The 15,949-nt window shown below is 35.4% G+C and overlaps 1 protein-coding gene across 8 annotated transcripts in view; it reads right to left on the bottom strand.

Moving 5' to 3' along the window:
- CACNA2D1 (calcium voltage-gated channel auxiliary subunit alpha2delta 1) overlaps positions 1–15,949 on the bottom strand; it is a 520,469-nt gene that overhangs the window by 78,222 nt on the left and 426,298 nt on the right. For all 8 annotated transcript variants that reach the window (XM_070787669.1, XM_070787670.1, XM_070787671.1 and 5 more), the window contains exons 11-12: positions 12,725–12,883; positions 6,556–6,660 (exon numbers count right to left, since the gene is read on the bottom strand). In XM_070787669.1, the coding sequence (XP_070643770.1) occupies positions 6,556–6,660; positions 12,725–12,883 (264 nt within the window). The remainder of the gene's footprint in view (positions 1–6,555; positions 6,661–12,724; positions 12,884–15,949) is intronic.

Raw genomic sequence — 15,949 nt, 5'->3', positions numbered from 1 at the left:
CTCCAGGAGATTGTGAAGGACAGGGAAACCTGGCACACTTCAGTCCATGGGGTTTCAAAGAGTTGGACACAACTCAGCAACTGAACAACAACAACAACATTCCACTTATAAGGAAAAAATATAATTTTAAATTATATTCTTGTAAAAGGTCAAAGCTATTGAGTATCATATATGAATGTTTTATATATAGTTTACTATCAGTTTAGTTGCTCAGTCGTGTCCAACTCTTTGCGACCCCATGCATCGCAGCACGCCAGGCCTCCCTGTCCACCACCAACTCCCGGAGTTCACTCAAACTCATGTCCATTGAGTTAGTGATGCCATCCAGCCATCTCATCCTCTGTCGTCCCCTTCTCCTCCTGCCCCCAATCCCTCCCAGCATCAGAGTCTTTTCCAATGAGTCAACTCTTCCCATGAGGTGGCCAAAGTACTGGAGTTTCAGCTTTAGCATCATTCCTTCCAAAGAAATCCCAGGGCTGATCTCCTTCAGAATGGACTGGTTGGATCTCCTTGCAGTCCAAGGGACTCTCAAGAGTCTTCTCCAACACCACAGTTCAAAAGCATCAATTCTTTGGCGCTCAGCTTTCTTCATAGTCCAACTCTCACATCCATACATGACCACTGGAAAAACCATAGCCTTGACTAGACTTAGTTTACTATTGGAGATTATTTATTGCATATTTACATTTATTCATTTATGTTGGGCATCTTCAGTAATTACTCAGCAACCACTGTGCATCAATCCCTTCTTAGCCGCTAAGGAGTCAATGGTAGGTTTACAAGCTGATACAACCCCTACCTCTTCGAGCTTTTAACAGAAGGGAGTTCAAGATAATGTAAATAAGTACATAATTGAAATGATTTTTTTAAAATGGTAATCTGGGAGAAAGAAAACAAGGAGGAAAGATGGTACTGAAATAGAGAATAATGAGGTGTGTAGGAAAAGGGGACCACCCTAGAAAGTCTGAGCAGGGAAGATCTCTGTGTGGAGCTCCATGGCAAGCAGAGCTTTCAGTCTAAGAAGACAGCCTCAGGAAAAGCAGGACAGAATGCCCTTCCTGGTCCTGTGATTTCACATCAACAAAAGGCAATCACAATGTTAGGTGGCACAATTCTACCTAGAAATTATTTCAAGTGTATTTGTGGCACTCTATAGCCTATATCATGTAATATACTTTGTTTAATGTAATACTTATTCTCACTTTTCAATGGATTTGTTCTAGCCATCAAATTAAGGACTCTGTAAAATGTATGGAAGTAGTGTATTAACTACTCAGACCCAAAGAAAACTGTTCCTTAGTTTAGGTAATGAATTATCAATACTAATTTCATTCTAAGAAGACAAATGTAAACAAATCTGTCAGAGAAGGACACTACACAGATGCACACGACCTGAATTTTAAGTTGATCATCTATTGGCAGGGCCAATATTACTGAAAATTATTGTTTTTAGTTATATCTTAATCTAGCACAAGTAATATATTTGGTTTTTATGAACACAGCTATAGTTCCCATTCTAAAACTGAAAATCCTTTGGAAATGGTTGAAAGTGCCAAATTACATGAAAATTTTTAAAAGCAGTGCATTTCTAAAGAGTATTAAATATTCTACAAGTCTAATATACTCTATTATAAGAGGATTGAACATTCCTTCCAAAGGTTTCATTCTTGCCTGATGAGAAGCCAGGCAGAGACTACCAAGAAGGCAATGAATTATTTCCCATGAATTATTTTTCCTACCATATGTTGAAAAAGTAGTTGATGATTTTCACTTTTACTGTATAAAACTCATACACAGATTTAGCCGTTTGTGATTTGCTTTCGATTTTTGTAGACTACAGATTATTTCTCTTCTGGATCTGACAAAAAATAGAAAAGACTGCCAATCAAATTTGAAAGAATCTAAAAAATAGAGCATCTGTTGTCAGGCAATTATAATTTTTTAGCTGTGCATTCTTTATTTTACAAAATTATTCCACATCTATCATATGCATTTTTTCATTTCTTCTTCTCATTTAGTTTACTATTTTGAAATTTTCATCTTATAGATTTTTGAATGTCTTTTTATTTTTGATTAATTCTGAGAATTAACCTAAAAATCCAAGAACAATTTTATAGCTGGCTAGACAATCTTAAGTGTATATGCTAACCAATCTCTTTGCTAATCTACAGAAAATTAAATATCTTTACTTTTGCTAGACCTGGGAATTATCTTTCAACTCTGTGTCTGGTGTCAGTTTCCTTTGTTCATTTGTTTGGAATCTGTGATAGAGTTCATTTTGGTTTTGGCACCATTTTTAAGGCAGTCTCATACACATGGTTGAGCCCTAAGGAATGGCAGAGTTGCAGGTAAAGATTAGAAAGTGAATGCATTTTAATGTGGAACAGCTGTGTGAGGAGATTAACATGGACTCGGTTTTAAGCTGTACCTATCTATAATCAGGTAGATTAATTCCCAAGAGTAATACATTTCAAAAGAACCCAAACATTTTGTTCTAATTCTCAAACCTTTTGGCCTCATTAAATTGTGCTCTGTATCTGCAGGCTCATTCATCAGCTCTATGGGTGGACCTCATCACACCTATCTGGGTTGCTCTGAGTGATTTCTAATGTCATCTGGGTGACAAATGGGTTTAAATGAAGCATTCAGTCACATTCATGCCAAGCAAGAGGTCTGGGGAGAAAGTAGGATTCAAAAAGAGGTTTTCAGATTTTTTTTCTTTAAAAGCTCTCCAAACTTTGTGACTTTGCAATTTCTATATTTTTAAGCTACAAGTGAATGTCCATCTTAAGGGGCATGTTTTAAAGTAAAATTATAGTTGAATATAGAATTTTACAAGTATTGAAAGTTTATATTTTACTACCTATCAAATTTCAGTTTTACATATTGGCCATTTGAAAGAAAATGTAGCTAGTTAAGTTCTGAGTTGATAAATTTATTGCATAATAAATATGAATTTTGCAGGTAAATAACTGGTCATACACATCCTTAGATGACACAGATAGACAAGGATCTTCCATGCATCCACATGTCTGAGGGTGGCAAATCTCTCACACTGGGTGGATGAGTGGAAGGTAGAGAAGTCAGAATAAGCAGAGAAAGCGAGAAAGGGTTTGACAGTTCATCCCAAACCATTTTGACGATGGAGGAAAAATCTCTCTTATACACACTAGTTGCATACATACACCCTTGGCATAAACAATTAACTGTGTAATGTTGTCTTGACAAAATACCAACACACTCAAAAACATAAGTGACTTAAAAATCGTCTGCTATCATCACTGTTAGTGGATAAGAACATGCAAATGCCAAGAGACAAATTTTTGGTCTAACATAGTTTTCCATGTTAGAAAATTTAAAAAGCCATTGAACTTGGAAGCAGAGTGCAATGAAATGTGGCACAACAATGTTTTCAGAAACACAATTCCTAATTGTCTAATTCACAAATCTGTGCTCTCTATCTCTCAATCCCTCCTCTTTCAAGGATCACCATCAATTATCCTTTCTCTGTTTTGTATCTATAAGTTTTATCTGTCTGGATATCCCTTTACTAACCTTAAGTTAAAATAATGACTTAGCTCTTCCATTGTTAAAAAAAACATGTATGCATGCACATGTATGTGTGCAAAACTTCACCCAGAGTTGACTGTCTTAATTTTTCCTATTTTTTCTTAGCAAATTTGCAAAGATTTTAGAAAAAAATTAGTTTATGTTCAGATTTCTATTTCCTCATTCCTTGATCACTTCTTAACCACTTGTCAGTGGTCAAAATTTACTCATAGCACTTTACATAAGAGAGCTAGCCATAGTTCCACACATGGTCCCTTGTTTCTAGAGATATGATTGACAGAATCAATGTCCATTTAAAACAGATATAAATGTGTGTTCATATACTTGTGTATGTAAATATGTACACATGTATAAGTGTGTATCACGGAACTTTGCTATAGCCCCTAAATTAGACTCCCATTAAAAAAAAATGTAGTTTCTAATTCCAAGGACATCTTAATTTTTCTTAGCTAACTATACATTTATTTCAAAAATCATAGAAAGCACTGACTACTTAATTTTCAAAGTTTCTTTGGAATTCACAAAAATTCTATGTCCTTAGGAGAAGTGTGTGTACTTACAGCAGAGAGGTATTATTAATAGGCAAACAGCAAGATTGTTGAGTAAGATTAGATTCATCAGTTTTAAAAAAGTGAATGTGATATGAATCATTTCTTATGTGGTTTAGAATGTCACAAAATGACTTTGTTTAAAACGTGGAGTTCCTATAAAAGGTGAAGGAGATGAGAAGGAGTGTTACAAGATAGTAATATTTAGATTGGACATTTTTTGGATATATACATAGAAAAATGGCTTTCAACTAGTAAATTCTTCATTTATTCAATCAACTAGACAATTTGTGAAAATGGAGGGTAGGATACAGTTGTTTTCCTTATGACATAAAATCTCTTTTATGGAAAAAAATAAAATTATGATATGCCCCCAAGACATGTTATTGTGTTACTTCTGCATGCAAAAAGAGTTTTTGGAGAGGAAAAAAATAAATAACAAGTTTATTGTTTTTCTCTTTTTATACATTTAAATTCTTTTATTCAAACTTGTTAAACTTTTTTGTACTCTGAAATTAAAATATATCTCTGGCACAAATTGCAATACAGAATGCAATATTTATTGCCATATTTAAGAAACTTTCTTTTTGAAGAAAAATATTTAGAGGTGAATGATATTCCTGCTTGTCAGTTTGGATGATATCAAAATCTAAGAAAAGATGATTTAACTAAACTTATATTCATTAAAAAATGAAAAGCACTGGGGCTTGAACTTATGCACCTCTGTCATAAGATAATAAAATAAGCTTATGACTAGAAGATGCTAAAAAGTCCTTTCCAAATTATCAGTGTATGATTAATTAGAAGAATACTGAAATAAATGTATTATATTAATAGAAATGAATTTAGATTAAATTTATTTTATTACATTTGAATTCTTCCAAACATGGTAATTTTATATCACTGAGAATATTTAAATAAGTGAAATATTCTTTAACCCAGATTATTTTTTATGATTATGAATTTGTTCTATAACAGAAATTATGCTTCCAACTTTTGTTAGACACTCTCAAGTTTTATTTATTGCCATGTATTGAGAATTAACTCTGAATCTGTGCTTCTTGTAGGATGCTGAGAGTTCATAGTTAAACAACACAAAGGCCTACTCATGTGGGACCTTGGATCCAGAGGGTGAACAGAGAAAAGACCTCACGGGTAGCATAAGTGTGAAGAGACGTGGAGGGCTCAGACACTGTGCTGTGGGATCAGAGCATAGGCGCCTGAACAAACATGAAGTGGGAGGAAAGGATGTCAGGACATCCTCCAAGGGGTGGCGGCTGCCCTGGATTTTGAACGATCAGTCACAGTTACTAAAAAGTAAGAAATGTACATTATATCTTAATGCATCTGTATTTTCCCATTACTTTTCATTCTAATGATATTTCTGAAACAAATATTCACAATAACAAGATACCACTCAAAATATTTATAGGCTATTAACAGTTCAGTCCATTTATCAACTTTTCCAAAAGGAATGGCTCTTCTATATAATCAGAGTCACCAGATGTTTAAAAAAACTTAACCCTCACATTAAACTTATGTCATATGACATTATACTTTAATAGCATATGCAGTAGCATAGAGTTGAGTATTAAAACATTTTGTAAACAATTCAAAGTTACACATATGTGTGTTGTCAACTCTGAAAGTACTGGTATTTTTGAAATGTTTCAAAATTTTTCATTAATACTCTACCCTATTATCCACAGTATTTTGCCTGCCAATATATAACTTATGTATATTTACCTAAACGTATTAATTTAATTTTTCCTTCTTTTTAATCCTTCATAAAACAATTCTTTAGCATTAATGATGAGTCAATGATGAAAGTTCTAATTAAAAGCAAAGTTGATAGGTATTTTACCCTGAAGGGTGCCTTGTGAAATATATAATTTTTGTTGAAGTTCTGAAAGCATAAGACGTAAGCTATAATTTTTCATTACTTATTTATGGATTCTTGGCATTTTAGGAAATTAAGTTGAGAATCATTGTCCTCTCATAAAATATGGAGAGTATCAGAAAATTAAAATAAGCTGACAGTAGGAGTGATAGAAAAAATAGTTACATTTGATATCTTCCACAATATCAGTAGGTTCAGCTACACTGGTGAGCTTTCAAAACAGGCCTGTGTACAATACTTTTCTCTGCACTAAAGCAATCAAAGAAACAAATACATTCTATATAGGCCTCTATACAGGCCTCTATATAGGTTCAAATTATTTTATTAATAAATTAGCCGTAAAGTACTTGTGAATTTCACAAAAGATATTTGACATTTAATTCAGTGATTGGCATATAATCCATGAGCTGTATGGCTTTATAGTCAGCACACTAATGTTTTAACCAAAAACATCTTCCCTTACCACTTTTGCTGTATTCTCTCTTAAAACCACCTAAATTAATATTAAATTTAAAATATCAGAAAAATTACACTCACCTTTTTGTCTTTGTTGTATTTGGTAAATATCTCCTGAGCTCTCTCTTCTCCTCCATCCGTGAACAACATGATAATCTTATTGCAGTTGGCTCTAGACACGTTATACTGTAAAATATATCAATAAAATTGTATATCATTCATAGTAAAAGGGAGGGAGTATAAAAGCAAAATGGAAAGTATGTGCAGATTGCAAGTGATGACTGAAGTATCTGTTCAATAGCCAATTTTAAGAACAGGTTCCTGGATCAAGCAGGCCTGTGCCTGCCTACACAGGCTCTGCCTCATTTTCAACACCCACCACTCTCCCTTTCTTTGGGTTTCTGATCAAATGTCACCTAACCTTTGAGGACTTTCCTGACGACTGCATTTTAAATTGCAATCTGCCCTCCCAAGGTGTATTCTTCTTTATAGCATTTCACATTTGTTATATGCAGTATATAATGTGTTTGTTTTTTATTACTGACTTCCAATAAAATATTAAGTACCAAAAAGGTATAAAGTTTTGTCTTTTTTGTTCAATAGTTTCCTTGTCTGAACGAATGCCTAATACATAATAACCTCTCAGGGTTTAATTAATACACGGGTTTTAAAGTGATTAATGGACATGGTATCAATTCTATACCTCTATAATATATACCAGAAACAAAAAAATATTAATAAAACGTACATATCTTTTCATGTATGTTTTCAATCCATTTACAAATATTTGTTCCTCTCTTTACTCCTCCTTCCTCCTACTTTATTCAGTTCACATTTCTGAAATTGTAATGCTGATCCCAACACACAGTGCTCTTTCATATTTTGGTAAATGTCAACAATTATTTCCAGAATATTGTCTTATCTGCTCTCAACCTGCTACATATATTCTAATTCTGAAAGGCTCAATTCCAATGTTAAATCCTCTCTTACATTTTCTTTAAGGTCCCTCAAGGAGCTGGACTTAGGAAAACAATGGATTAGCATCAAAGGGCCACATGAAATATACAAAGTTGAGCTTCTTTGAGGCCGGAAAGTATCATCTCAGCCTTCCTAATGTTGTAAAATATGTCTGCAAAATTGCTGAGAATAAAAAAAAAATAACACTAATTTATGACTGCTCAGCTTCTTTGAAAATGTCAGCCTTCTAGTTTAGTGATATTTAAAGGTGATAAAATCTGAAGCTAATTTGTAATTTTATCCCTCTAATGGCCACATTAAAAAATATAAGAAGAAATATCTGAATTCTAATAATATATTTTATTTAACTCAGTCACTCAAATAGTCAATTCAACATCAAAACAATATAAAAATTGAGAAAATAAATATTTTTTTCTTTCATGGTAAATTCTAAAATCTCAGTGTATTCTTATAACACATTTCAGTTCAGACTATGCACACTGCAAGCACTCAACACCCACTTGTGGTTATGGTTATACTGGACAACACAGTCTAAAAATCACTAATTCTCCCATAGTGTTGGAGTTTATTGAAGGTCCTTATTTCTATTTTTCAAAAAAGGTAAATCACATTTCCTGTTGGAAAAGGTAATGAGGACAACATGTTGTTTTATCTGATGAAAAATTCCTGTTTCATATATTCTTACTCCACTGACTAGGCCATTAGCCCAGTGGCAGTTAAAGCTTTTAACTAAGCATTGTGAAAACTCAAGTAGTGACTAATTCTATTTATCACACTCAAAAACCATTCTTATCTTGGAAGGTAATTATCTGAAAATTTGACCATAAAATAGTTACATATTTTATCATCAATATACTTTTGTGAAAGGTGTTGAAATCCCTGAATTGAAAACTAAATTCTCTGATGACTTATCTTTTCTATCTGCATATGTAAAATGGGCAAAATAATACTTACCTAAAAGACCGTCTCAAAAAAGTGACAGTTTTTAGCACAGGACTTGGTTTCATTTTTTAAAATAGTGGGGGTATTATTATTATGGAATATAAGTATCAAAGTTAGCACACTGCATCTTGCTGTTCATTTTTAGTACACTCACAAAAGGAGAAATGAAGAAATGTTTTGTTTTCAACATTTTTTTTCTAAGTCGACTTCTCAGGACTTGTGGTAGAATAGTCTACCTCAGCAAATTCTCACTGGACTTTTAACTATCTAAAGAATCACACTGTCACAACAAGTATACAAAACTGGCTTGGAAGGAATTGAGGCAAGGAAAAACTTGATTACGTCAATAAAAACACAATGGCTAGGGTTGGTAATTGACTTTCGTGGTATTTCATAGCACACTTGGCTGTATCTCTGTAGCTTGCAGCACAGCATCTATTACATACACACTCAAAATTTTGTTTGAAAAATCCGTCTCATATATTTGTCAATATTTTATGAAATGCTAACTGAAGACTAATTCAAATCAATGTCTAATTCTATTGGACACTTGATTCAGGAATCTTAAGGGTAAACCGTGCCAGGACCGACAGAAGACAAGGAATGGTACTGTGTGTAAGAAAAAGACAAAACATGCTTCAGCTCAACAAGGCATGCTGTGCATTTGGGAAAATTATTTTTAAATGAAGAATTGTAATACCTAAGGGACATGTGGAGAGCAAAATATATGAGATTTACTACAGGAATAACTGAGGACATGTTAAAAATCATTTACAACTCACAAAGGCAGTAGGAGAGGCCAGTAGAAGTTCGACCATAAGTAACTAATAATGAATGTGGGAGTTAACCCGGCCCCTCTATTGTGACTGCCTCGGAAGTAGTACATCAGGCTTGAGACGCCTCATCATTCCACAACAGAAACTTGAATATGAGGGAATGAGTGAGGCCAACTGACAACACTAAGAATAATTAAAATGCTAAGATCTAGAAAACTTGATTATTGACTCGAGAGAAAAATTAGTTATGAAAAGCCCTCACATTCCTTTACTGCAGAAAGGATATATCCTATTTTAGTAATCACCTGTGCTTGAATTTCAAAAGTTTTGAGTTTTCATTTTTATTAATGCACATACATCATTTAATAATCACATGAATTTTAGCAAAGATAATTTCCCCGGAAAACTGCAGTGCTGAATTTCTTTGCCTTTCTACTATTTACTTGCTTATCTAATTGTACCTAAGAAAAATATTACTTCAAATTCCAAATAATCCAAAAATACCTACCCTCACATTCCTTTAATGTAGACTCCTAGGCCACCCTCCGCCTTGTTTTCCAGTTCAGAGAACTTGGAGTCACCCCCACTCCCTTCTCAGCAACCCCTCCTACCACTCCAATATTTACTAGGTCACTTACCTTAACATCACTTCTAATCCAACACCAGGATTACTAAAATAGCTTCTTAACTTAAAACACTCATCAGACTGTATCATTCTCCAACCACACACTTTCCATTTGCTCTTCCATACCCCACTTAAGGATAGCTCATGGCCTTTCCATTCCCATCATTTCTCCTCTACTGCTTATGGTCCAGCCATGCCAACAAACCTGCAATTTTTTCAATGTGCACAACCCCTCATGCTTCCGTGCCTTTTTAATCGCTGGTGTTCTTTTTTTTTTTTTAATTATTTTTTTTAATTTTATTTTATTTTTAAACTTGACATAATTGTATTAGTTTTGCCAAATATCAAAATGAATCCATCACAGGTATACATGTGCTCCCCATCCTGAACCCTCCTCCCTCCTCCCTCCCCATACCATCCCCCTGGGTCGTCCCAGTGCACTAGCCCCAAGCATCCAGTATCGTGCATTGAACCTGGACTGGCAGCTCGTTTCTTACATGATATTTTACAGGTTTCAATGTCATTCTCCCAAATCTTCCCACCCTCTCCCTCTCCCACAGAGTCCATAAGACTGTTCTATATATCAGTGTCTCTTTTGCTGTCTCATACACCGGGTTATTGTTACCATCTTTCTAAATTCCATATATATGCGATAGTATACTGTATTGGTGTTTTTCCTTCTGGCTTACTTCACTCTGTATAATAGGCTCCAGTGTCATCCACCTCATTAGAACTGATTCAAATGTATTCTTTTTAATGGCTGAATAATACTCCATTGTGTATATGTACCACTGCTTTCTTATCCATTCATCTGCTGATGGACATCTAGGTTGCTTCCATGTCCTGGCTATTATAAACAGTGCTGCAATGAACATTGGGGTACACGTGTCTCTTTCCCTTCTGGTTTCCTCAGTGTGTATGCCCAGCAGTGGAAGCAAAAATAAACAAATGGGACCTAATTAATTTTAAAAGCTTCTGCACATCAAAGGAAACTATTAGCAAGGTGAAAAGACAGCCTTCAGAATGGGAGAAAATAGCAAATGAAGCAACTGACACACAACTAATCTCAAAAATATACAAGCAACTCCTACAGCTCAACTCCAGAAAAATAAATAACCCAATCAAAAAATGGGCCAAAGAACTAAATAGACATTTCTCCAAAGAAGACATACAGATGGCTAACAAACACATGAAAAGATGCTCAACATCACTCATTATCAGAGAAATGCAAATCAAAACCACTATGAGGTACCATTTCACACCAGTCAGAATGGCTGCGATCCAAAAGTCTACAAGCAATAAATGCTGGAGATGGTGTGGAGAAAAGGGAACCCTCTTACACTGTTGGTGGGAATGCAAACTAGTACAGCCACTATGGAGAACAGTGTGGAGATTCCTTAAAAATCTGGTGTTCTTTTAATCTGAAATGATTGCCCGCCCCCCTCATCATCTACCTAGACTCTACTCATTCTTCAAAATCCCATTTTCAAGGAAAAGCAACCACTTTCTGACTTCTTTGGGTAAGTTGAGCCACTTCCCCAAGACACTCTGAGCAAACACACTATGAATACCCCGTAACAGCACTACATGTTATACGAGAAATGATGACTTAGCAAGTTATGCTCGACTTTCTTGACAACAAATGGTCTTTCTTGTTTATTTCTACAATTTCATCAATGCACTATGACAGGAAATTGTGAGGCATTGGGTAAATATTGGCTGAATGAACAAATGAATGAGTCATCATCCAATCAGAGACCTTGAAAACTGTTTAGAAGATCCGCATAGGAAATAACAAAATCAAATTTGCAGAAAAGACTAAATATAAGAGCTTATTCAATGACTTAGCAAATTTGATAGGAATTATAAGCTGATTCTGTACCAGCCTCATGCTATTTATGTATTAATTCTTCACCAACCCAATAACCACACACTCATGTGGTTGGCTATATCTTCAGATTCTATGGACATTCCTTCTACAACCCCAGTGAGGGAACCAAGGCAGAGAGAGGTTAAATCTGTATTCTCAACCACTGCAATAATATTGCCTTATGAGAGATATAAATCCGAATGATAGCTCTTGCTTTCAAACAGTTCAAAATGAAACAGACAACATGGCCATTTGAAAATATTAGTCTGTAGTGTGAGATTCATGTTATAATATTGTTATGATATGGGGTAGGGAATAGGTGTGGAAAATATAAAACACTATAGACATCAATGACTCATTCAAAGGAATTTTCACTTTGGAAGGAATCTCTGAGATTTATCCTTCTGTCCACTTTGATCTTTACCATTTGGACCTTTCTATACATTAGGAACAACCTAAAGACTCAAAACCTGATGTTTAAAACTAAAACTAAAATATTTCATCAGAAACCATTTGATGATTGAAAGCACAAGTTTCCAAATAAATATAGTACTAATTGAGATAAGAAAAAATAAATGATATTCTAAATGTGTCAACTAAGTTTCCAGTGCTTATTCAAAGTTAAATTACCCAACAAATGTGTTTTTTAAATATACTTTGGGAAAAAAAAAGTATGGAAGAAAAGATACAAAAGAAAAAAAAAATCTACATTTGAATTTTGGATTTAAAAATGTTTTAAAAAGCTCAGAAGATTTCTAAAGCCTGGATATATATGCTTTCTAAATGAATGAAAAATAGCACTATTACTTAATCCTACAGAGCTGTAACTACCAGGATATTGAAATTCAGATACTATAACTCAATAATAAAAGACAAAGGGGATGGTACGGGGAGGGAGGAGGGAGGAGGGTTCAGGATGGGGAATACGTGTATATCTGTGGTGGATTCATGTTGATATATGACAAAACCAATACAACATTGTAAAGTTAAAAAATAAAATCCTTAAGTCTCCAGAAAAATAAAAAAATAAAAGACAAAGGGGACAGCATTGATACTTACATTAAGCAGCTGTTCAAAAGCAAAACTAAATCCCTTCTTATAATCTGTGATTCCTTTTGCTGTGATATTATTCACTGCATCTTTCAGCACTTTCTTATTTCTCACATTTGCTTGGACAAGGTGCTGAAAACAGCTTACATCCTGGGCATTGCTGTTAAACTGCAAAAGATAAAAAGGTAAATATATAAATGAACATTAAAATCAATCATGTAATTTTCAATGAATTCATGTTATACTTCTCAATCCTAACGCACTGCTTTCTCGTTCAGAAAGAAAAGTGAATAGACTGGTAACAAAAGTGCACTACAGATCAAACAGTAATTTCATCTAAGCCCCAAGTCCTATTGTAACAGTAATTAAGCCGCTCAGTTACATTCCTGAAGCTAGCTTGGTTTCCCTGATGATAAATTTGGGATTTGAGTTATCTGAGGTCCCTTCCAGCTCTCAAATTTTATGAGCATTTAGATTAAAAAAAAAAAAACAAAAAACAACTCAACAATGAAATAAATTCAGAATCCAGAAATGATATGATGATGCCTGCAGAGAATACAGGAGAAACTGAGCGTTTTACTTGCCTCACATAAGGGAAAGCTTAATGGAAATGCAGTACATGGAATGATAGGAATGGGGGTTTAACATATTTGAAATTTGATGGTAGTCTCACCATGAGAGTGAAAACAGGACAATAATCTCAAAGAATCAAGAACAACAAGTGGCCTTTCAGCACTATCACTCTAGAGGTTCTACAAGGAAAACAGCTGAATCATGGAGCAAGACAATGGGCAGGCAGGTCACTGCAGAGCTACTGCTGTGAGCGATAAGGGCCTGAAGTCCAAAGAGGCTGCAGGAGGAGAAAACAAGCTCTAACAATATCTGCCCAAACTGAAAATTTAAGAATGATCACCAAAGTAATTTCACCAACCACATACAAAGTATTTATATAGTTCACAGGATATTTCCAAAAAGATAGAAACAATAAGATTTCAGCAAGAAGACCAGGGAGCTGCTATGAGGGGATCATCCTATCATTTATTACCTCTGCTGTGCATACAAGCCCCTTAGGCTCTTGGGGCTAGACTGTCATATCTGCAATAGAATAATAATAATAACAAAAACATTCGTGCTAAAAGGGGCTGGACAGATCAAATAATGAAGATATTCTCAGATCAAAACCATAGGTGTGGGAAGGGGAGGGAGGTTCAAGAGAGAGGGGATATATATATATATATATATATAAATAAAATTATGGCTGATTTGTGTTTTACTGTAGAACCAACACAATACTATAAAGCAATTACCCTCCCATTAAATAATAAAAGTGTATCATAAGCCAAAACATAAATTTTACATAGTGATTATATACTCTTACAAATACCATTCTTTTTTCTCTGAAGGTCCTCCCTGAACACTGATATGATGAACTGTGCCCCTCACCACTCTATGAAGCAAACATTCGCTGGCAGCCTGTTGTATGCCCCGGACTGCATGTGCCAGCTGAGAGCCCTGTGCCTTCAGACGTGAGGTAGATTATCCACACACATACACAAGGTTTGCTTTGTGCTCCACTGACTATCTTCTCTACAAATATTAAGCATTTATGCTTTTGAAATGATCTACAATTAAGTTATTATTATCCACGAGAAACCTTAAGCATAGTTAAAAGACTTGTCCATACTCACATAGGAAATAATAGAGAGTCAGGATTCAAACCAGCACTGTGGCAGGAGTCTGGGATTTTAACTACTCATGCAGCACCTCTCAAAATATTACAATAAATCATGATGTGTTCTGTAAAGCAATATAATATTAAGCTCTAAGAGATAATGGGTTCTAATTCAGACTGTGAGCAGTTGGAGGAAAGTTTCCCTAAGAAATGGCATTTCCTGTGATTCCAAAGAAATGTTTCCTTGAAAACAGTAGAGGAAGAACTTTCCAGACAAACAGAACACATGCAAAAAGCCCCTTATGTGACAGAAAGAAAAAAACAAAAAAACCCTCTTAGGGAAACATGAAAATGGAGAGTTTAGCTCAGCCACATAAAAATGACCTCAGGCAGGAGGCAGGCTTGGACTGTGCAGTGTCTGATGGAAATGCTGAACAATCAGGAACGTATTTTCTGTTGAACAGCCAGTCACAAAAAGTTTTAAGTCAAATGTAAAATAATTTAAACTAGAACTTAAATAGCTCACCGTAGCTGCTGTTTGGAATGTAGTTTTAAGGTCCTGCTGCTGCTGCTAAGTCGCTTCAGTTGTGTCCGACTCTGTGCGACCCCATAAATGGTAGCCCACTAGGCTCCTCTGTCCCTGGGATTCTCCAGGCAAGAACACTGGAGTGGGTTGCCATTTCCTTTTCCAATGCATGAAAGTGAAAAGTGAAAGTGAAGTCGCTCAGTCGTGCCCGACTCTTAGCGACCCCATGGACTGCAGCCCACCAGGCTTCTCCATCCATGGGATTTTCCAGGCAAGAGTACTGGAGTGGGGTGCCATTGCCTTCTCCAAGTTTTAAGGTGAGCGAAATGTAAAGGATGAAAAATAAGCAGAAGGCTACTGTAGTAACCTAGCTTACTAGACCAAGGGATTTTGTTATTCATGGAAGTGGTCAAAGAGAGGGATTCAAGACTTATTTTGGAGACAGAATCACTAGGCAGTGGTGGTGGAGACTAAGAAAAGAGTGGTGTCTTGAATGACTGCCAGGTTTCTGACATGGGTATCTGGGTGGCTGGAGAAAGGATGGGTTCAGGGACACTTGAGGATTAGAGAAGAGAGGCAGAGAGTTCAAGTGCGGGTGAGATTTCAACATGTGAGATACACAAATGAAAATGTCAAGAAATCATGTTAAAAGCAATAGGCTCAAAAGAAGTCTTGATTAAATATTAAAAAAACGGAGAACTTCAGCAGAAAAATTTGGTTTAAAACCATGTGAATAAAAGTGAAGCAGAGGAGGAGTCCTTGAGAAAACTGAGTGGGAGTAAGTTCCCATGGAGGCAGGAAGGAAATCAGGAGATGGGACTGTCTTAGATGACGAGAGGGGAAAAAGAACAACGGTCTCAAGTAGAACACATTGTAGTACAGAGACAGAAAAGATGAGGACTTAAAGGAGCCCACTGAACTCATCCAGTTGCACAGGCAGCATCTGGAGGCGGGGTGGAACATAACTGGAACGATGGAGGCACTGAACAACAGTGACAAGGATTGGCCTTGCAGAGCAAGTGTTCAGAGCACCTCG

The sequence above is a fragment of the Bos indicus genome, chromosome 4 (assembly GCF_029378745.1).
Source record: "Bos indicus isolate NIAB-ARS_2022 breed Sahiwal x Tharparkar chromosome 4, NIAB-ARS_B.indTharparkar_mat_pri_1.0, whole genome shotgun sequence".
Taxonomy (NCBI): Eukaryota; Metazoa; Chordata; class Mammalia; order Artiodactyla; family Bovidae; genus Bos; species Bos indicus.
The sequence above is the reverse complement of the archived record's forward strand: the minus strand, read 5'-3'. Positions and strand labels throughout refer to the sequence as shown.